Source organism: Amblyomma mixtum, chromosome 2 (assembly GCF_055824585.1).
Source record: "Amblyomma mixtum isolate Tamu chromosome 2, ASM5582458v1, whole genome shotgun sequence".
In the NCBI taxonomy this organism is placed as follows: Eukaryota; Metazoa; Arthropoda; class Arachnida; order Ixodida; family Ixodidae; genus Amblyomma; species Amblyomma mixtum.
The window spans coordinates 126,192,085-126,199,230 of NC_143013.1; the positions used below are offsets into that span (position 1 = coordinate 126,192,085).

A 7,146-nucleotide genomic window follows, 5' to 3' on the forward strand; every position below is an offset into this window, starting at 1 on the left:
GATAACTTATTTTTACCTAGTAAGAATTTCCTACAGCGAGGCATAAAAAACCGCCGATGAACCCCACTCGACATTCAGAGCTGAGTTAAGCCTGGTAAGTCAATTTGTGACGGCGCCTAACACTTCCCAAGCAATTCGATGGGACAAATTGCAGTTCCCCCGTTCTACGACCTGTTTGCTGCAGAGGGTGAACTGCGAGTGCGCTGTTTGTCCTGTTCCATGTAGAGTTTAGTTGCCGCTCTCGCACCATGGTCACATGGTCCCATGGTTATATGCCTTTGTCAGTACTAATGGCATGCTTGACGGTATTGGGGTACCGGCGGTTTCATAGGGCTAAGCGGTGGGAAACGAAAGAGTAAAACAATTCTCGTTGAAAAGAAGGTGGTCGTCACCAAAGCCTTCATCTGGCGTACGCATTCTTCACAAGACATTCTTGTCATGCGGAGAAAAGCTCTGTCCAGCGTGTTTTTGAGCTGCGCGGAGAAACCAACGAAAAACTGTACTCGCGTAGAAATCGTTCCCTTGCGCCCAGCGGCCCGCAGCGACTTGGCCCTGAAGTCCATACAAGCTGTGCGGAAAACAAGAGCGAGCGTTGAATGTTGGCATATTCGGCTGGCGTGAGCATACTCGGGATAGGGGATGGGCGTTCTGTGCGTGTTTTGAAGGCCCTGAAAGCACGTCGGTGGCACACAAAGAACAGTTATATCGTTCTCAGTATAGGTAAGCTCGTTGGCAAGCAACGTTTCGAACTAAGGTAGCTTACGCCTATAACGGATCACCGGCTATAACGAAGGACACGTGGCACCCCTTCTGCTTTGTTATGATGTGACTTAACGGGGTATCTCTATTCTTGACTGACAATGATGGTTTGTACACACTTGCCAGTTGTTGTTCGTTTAGTTCCTATTCAATGTGTATCCATTTTTATCTGGTGCTTCTTGATATTTCGGAGGATATTGCCATCGGCATTTCTCGTGCTGATGTAATACATTCGAACCATGTATACTCAGTGTCATTGAAACAATGTTACAAGAATATACATTTTTGACTCTCATGCAATCATCTGTATGTAATTTGTCTGTAATCCAGTGAAGATTCCTAGAATTTGTTCGTCTCATAGCCGACGCTGAACATTTGCGAAGTTCCTTCACCCATTATTAGAAAATAATGTCCGCGACAGCTACACCTGTGAAAAGTTCTCTCTGACGTCGAAAGCCCCAACTTTACAAGTCACGGAAGATTTTGCATTTTTCTGCGCGTTTCGAGCAAAAGAAAAAGAAAATTATGTAACAAGACGCAACGCGCACTGTGATGCGCATTCACTTCCATTTTTTCGACAACGTGGACCGTTGTATCCTCTATTTCAGTGTGCATGTAGAGTACACGATGTCATTCCCTCCGTGAACAATTCTATCTCTCCTGCTCTGCTGCAGATTCTCGCTTGCCACGCCAGGCGTCTCTACCCGGACGTGAAGAAGGTGAGTATAGCAGCAGCTCGCACCTTCACTCTCGAAATACGCGTGGGGGTTAACCATGCGGTAAATCGCACAAATAGATTAGGGACTGGCGCGTTTCTTCAACAGGAAGTTTTAAATGAACGCAATTTTTTCTCATATCGTAAGATTGTACGGTAACAATGAATGCATCCGCAGATCCCTCCTCGGTACGCGTGTAGTAGTTTTCTATTATTTATTGTCAAAAATGCACTTCATTAGTTTCCAATGGCAGTCATAACTACTCAGTGCGAGCGGAGGAAAAACTTTTAAAGCTAGATTTTGCCTCTCATCGGAAGGCTAGACCATTCCCATAGACATGTTCACACCAGTATGTTACAATATGCCACAGTTTCTTCCCAATTAAAAGTGATGTCCAAAAAAACTGCACTTGGGTCTTTGTAAACGGTATAGAGTAGTTAGTATAAACTTGAAGACCATTTAAATCTGTCGATATCTCAAACAGAAAGGAAAGTGGACCGTTGCGTCTCTGTCTTTAATAATTACTGAGGTGCAGCTCATCGCGTGTGTAGACACTCCTGAACGCGAAGTTGGACGTCCAACGTCGTGGACCATCATCATCATGCACCCGACTTCATGCACTGCTGGTCAAAAACCTTTCCCGTTGATCTCCAATAAATCTGTACTGCGACATTTGCGGCTGCCCGATCCTTGCATACTCTAAACCTCATCTTCTTACTTGGCTTTCTCTGACTTCGAGGGTACGCTTACGTCGCTGTTAGACGAGGCCCCAGTATAATCGAAGCGCAGCCCCAAATCTATGATGCATCGATAACTGACACGGTTCGTTTCAGGGGCCGGCAGGTTCGCCAATATGAACGGGAACCACAGGTTCGGAAAAAAAAGGAATTGTTAAGTTATTTCATTACTAAAGTTGACAGCGGCTTTTCTCTATCAGCCAAGCAGAAGACTACTTGGAAAACTTAAAAATCAACTTTTTATACTCAAAATTATTGAGTTATAATGAGTTTAAACTTAAAACTTCGTTTCTTTCATGAACAGTTATAGGAACCTGTATACATAGGGGCTGGTTTAAGCTTAGTCAGAATTTCCAGAATGTCCCAGAAGCTCAGACATTGCAGCTGCCTAATTTAGGTCTCAATCATTGTATTTCTATGGGATTTTTTCCTGAGAAATGTCATTCTTTACAAGTGAAAATGCGGCGGTTTTCACGATGACAAGTCCGCTCTATGCGTTTTCTGAGTCGTGTCAAGGTCACTAAAAAACATCACTTGGATGCGACTGCTTTGTCGTAACATGCCTAGTTAAGCGTACTATGAGGCGGAAAATTTTCTCTTTCCACTGCATCTTTCTCTCTCACCGGATGATGCGTTGGCCTTCACAGAACGAGAGCGGTGAAATGATGGTGTCCTGCCGCTCCCCGGCTCTGGCGGGCCACGGGCCAAAGAAGTACCAGGACACGGAGGCACTGCGCATGCGCAACGTAGTGGTCCGTCAGGTATGCCACCGTGATGTGAAGAGATTTTTGCAATGCAGCCTAACATAGCACATGCCTGCATGCCTGTGTTTTTCACCGAATACTTTACACAATATTTACTAATAGGCTTTTTGAGTTAGAAGGGCCCCTTTTTGAGAGCATTGTCAGTAGCGAACTGCATCGGAATACGGCTAAGACATGCTAACTACAAGTCTGGTTAGCTAACATTGAGTAGTTAACTTTTTAAGTATTACTGTTATGCTCCCTAACTACTGGCAGGCGTGTAGCTTGCCGTAAGTAATATCCGTATCAGTTTTTAGAATTTCCAAAATGCGGTTATTCCCGGCGCAGTGGCCCCAATAATTATGGCTACATTATGCCAAAATACATACGCTTTCGCAAAACATGCAGGTAAAGCCACCCCCCGCCCGTGCAGGTAACTAGTCGAAACAGCCAAAATTTTCGAGCCACAGCGCGGAGCCGAATCGCGGTTTGGAAATTCTAAAAGCTGATATTCCTATTACCAACGGCCGGCTACAAATCTCTATTTGCAATCGGGTACCTATCTGTATTAGTTAAAAAATTAACTGTTAGAATTTAGGTAACCACTTTACTGCATCACATGGCTGATCTGTTTCGTGACGTCCGCCAACACTGGTATTACTATGCCGCAGATAGCACTCTAAACAGAAGGAGTAAAAGGGGGCAAGCAGTTGTAGAGCGCATTCTCTTTTATAAAAGAGACACTTCCTCTTTACTCCTACATAGGCCTGTTTATGTCTAGTGCGCAAATTAGGTTTTGTAAAAAGATCTAAGACCACCTAATTTCCCTATGAGCTGTGCCAGGCAACTGTTGTTGCATTTGCACTACTCCAAAGGCCTGGAGACTGGAAGTGTTTCTTCATTTGAAGCTTAGAGCCTTTGAGAATCACAAAAACAAATCGAATCTCTCATTTCTGACTTAGAATCAATTCAAAACCGCGGTTGTCGCTTCATTCTTTCCAACTATCATCGTACTAGTAGTGTAACTGGCATGAAAGCTCACCTTTCCCTACAGCTTCTTTCCCATCGCAGGTCAATAGCTTCATTATGTACTTTCCACAAAATTTATCATAACCCTCATCTTAAAGAGAAGTTATTAAAAAGACCACCTTATATTTCAGCACGCATTGATCACCGCCACAAAGTTTGGATCCCTCCGTGTGGCACAAGACGTGTTCATGATTCATTCATACCCAGAACTTGTGTCAGCTGGAATCACCTTCCCCACAATATTGGTGTAATTACTGATACTGCTGCATTTCGTAACACTGTTATTAATTTTATATAAGTATGTGTCCATAACTTTGTTAATTTATTAGCTGCTGTTTTCGTTTCTGTTTTGTTTTGTGAAATGCTGCCTTTTGTTAATTCTGTTATCGATTTTATACCAGTGTTTGCTGTAACTATATTCAATTTTTCTAGCTGCTGTTCTGTTTTTGGTACTTGCATGTATTCCCACTCCCCTCTGTAACGCCTAACGGCCCTGAGGGTAAATAAATAAATAAATAAATAAAAAGGGGAGGTATATTAAAATACTACTAAGCCTTCACTTACTTCACGGAGCAAATCGGTGGCCTTTAAACTTTCGAAGGAGTTCATGCCGGCTGATAGAAATCGAACTGCTTTGTCTGCAAAAAATATCATTCGACCGTGTTTTTTCATTGCTGTCGCTTTCGGCGTAGTTCAGATATACAAAAGCCTTTATTTCTTTTTAGGTTGGGGAGTGCATTCGGAGGCGCTCAACGGTGACTGAGGTAAGGTGGCCCAGTTATGCTAAATTCGTTTTTTTAGCATATTGAGCAAAGGAAATGGCGCAGCACCTGTCTCACATATCTCGGTGGACACCTGAACCGCACTGTAAGGGAAAGGAGGAAGGTGGAAGTGAAAGAAGAAAGAGAGAAAGAGGTGGTTTAGTGGAGGCTCCGCAATAATTTCGACCACCTGGGGATCATTAACAAGCACTGACATCGCATAGCACACGGGCGCCTTTTTGCGTTCCGCCTCCATCGAAACGCGGCCGCCGCGGTCGGGTTCGAACCCGAGTACTCTGCTCGGTAGACGAGCGCCTTAACCACCGAGCCACCGCGGCGGATCACTGTTACGGGTGATTCTACTTTAGGCATGAAAACGCCACAGCAGAAAAAAAAAGAGTTTAAAAAGGGAATTAAAAGGAAGAATCGCATATAACTAAGTGCCTGTCTAGGCAAAATCTTGGTCAGAGATACGCAAAATACTGTTTGAGCTGACTAGACCCCAACTGAGCACCGGCTGCGCAAGTCGTGGAAGGAACTTTCTTTGTGATTTACTTCAACAATGTGCCGACAGTTTGTTTCCTCACTGTGCGATTTTCTTTGCATTAGCTGTACAGCGTACGCCAGAAAAGTCAGGTTCTGAGTCTGCATCGTTGTGCCGGCAGCCCTACTTGGCTTTTCTTCACATCCGTGTGTTCAAGGGAATTATGTGAGTTCTCACTCACTCTGCAGTTTCAACGTTCTATTTTAATCTCTACACGCTGACGCTACCTGTCAGAGCTTGAGCTCACGCTAAGGAGATGCTTGTCCCATGGTCAGTCAACATCCGCTTGTGGAGTCAGCCATAGACCACTGATCGCTGTTTTGTTCTGGGTTGGGATACTAGAGTTTTTGTAGGACATCAAACAGCGAAATGTAATCAAGTACGTCGAGATCACGCATACAGTATAAAATTTTTGACTGCTGAAAAAAATTCTGGGAGCTTTGTAACCTTTTTTTTACATTTATGGGACTTTTAAGTCTATGGTAGAGCCGTATGATGGAGCGGCATGCCGAGCCAGTGCGGCCAACTCAGTCTTGGCTCCGAGAGCAGTGCGATATAGTGCGGAGAGTACATGTGGCTAAGAAGGAACGCCCTGACTGGTTGTCCTTTCTTGACGCGCTTGTGTGTTTCCCAAAATTTCGATGTTCATGCTTGAGGTACAGAGTGTAGTTGAGTTGAGATGCTTGAGGTACAAAAGTTAGAGTGGGCGATTAACAGGAATGAAAAATAATAATGGCCCGCCCGCACCGCTAAAAGCACAACGGGCAGTGGGAAGACGGGGGAGGGTCCTGTCAAGTGGTCCAGTTATTTGAGGTTTTTTTTTTGCGTGTGTGTGTGCTGGGTATACACTGCCGCCAAGCAAAATGTATAGCTGTGTTTTGTTTCGATACCCGGCGGGGGGGGCGGTTACGTTCGGTGGTTTCGTAGAAACTACGCCGCTACTTTTGAGAGCGAAAGCACTACATCACGAGGTCTAACCGGCTCACCGAGTTTGTGTGAATCTTGGCCTTGAGGTTCACAGGCCACTTGGATGCGAACCTGCATCCAAGTGGCTTTTAAAACTACTTTACTACTCATTACTTCAATCACATATTCCTTACTGTCTGCTCGTATGGGGAACTACAACCAAAACTAACTTAGACAGCATCCATGTGCTACAGAAAAGGGTTTTAAGGCTCATAGAGCGAACATCCGGTCTCTGTCATTCAGCACCGCTATTCAGGAAACATAAGCTCCTAACCGTTCGAAATATACTGTATCAAAAACTAGCCCTCACAATCTATAGTCAAATGAAGACCAACCCTGTCACCTTCTCAAAGCAATACCTCGAGAAAAATCACTCTGACAACTTACGAAATAACGCATGCAGAAAAACGAAGCTGCGAACAAATTACGGTACCCAAATACTATCTTATTGTATACCAGAGTTCTTAAACAAACATCCTTTTATCAGACAAATCTTAGAAGAGAATACTGCAACCATTGCTTTTAAGAACACTCTCCTTGATTATTTACTGTCACTGCAAACTTAGACTGATAGCGTTGTTTTTTTTTTTTGAATGATGTAAACTCTGTTGTGCATATTTGCTTGTCTTTTAAGTTAGACTTGTGCTTTATGCCGTTTTAGGAAACATGTTAAAGACGTTTTCCTTTTTTGTTCAGAATGCCTTTTCACTTGTATAATGTGCTCTTTAAATAAGATGTTAAAGTTGTCTTCGAAGCTTTCTCTGTGTGCTGTGCCGGTGCTCGTACTGCATTGTCTGAACAAGTGTCAACTTCTGGTAGGGGGGGTATGGGGGGACGGCGCTTTGTCAGGCATCTCACTGCCTTTTCGCCATTCTCCCAGACACTTGTACC

At 44.0% G+C, this 7,146-nt stretch overlaps 1 protein-coding gene across 1 annotated transcript in view; it reads left to right on the forward strand.

The window, feature by feature from the left end:
- The window catches only part of LOC149360788 (uncharacterized), an 88,023-nt gene that overhangs the window by 51,770 nt on the left and 29,107 nt on the right, over positions 1-7,146 (forward strand). Inside the window, exons 10-12 of the mRNA XM_089569395.1 lie at positions 1,434-1,478; positions 2,860-2,973; positions 4,710-4,748. Coding sequence (XP_089425521.1) covers positions 1,434-1,478; positions 2,860-2,973; positions 4,710-4,748 — 198 coding nt within the window. The remainder of the gene's footprint in view (positions 1-1,433; positions 1,479-2,859; positions 2,974-4,709; positions 4,749-7,146) is intronic.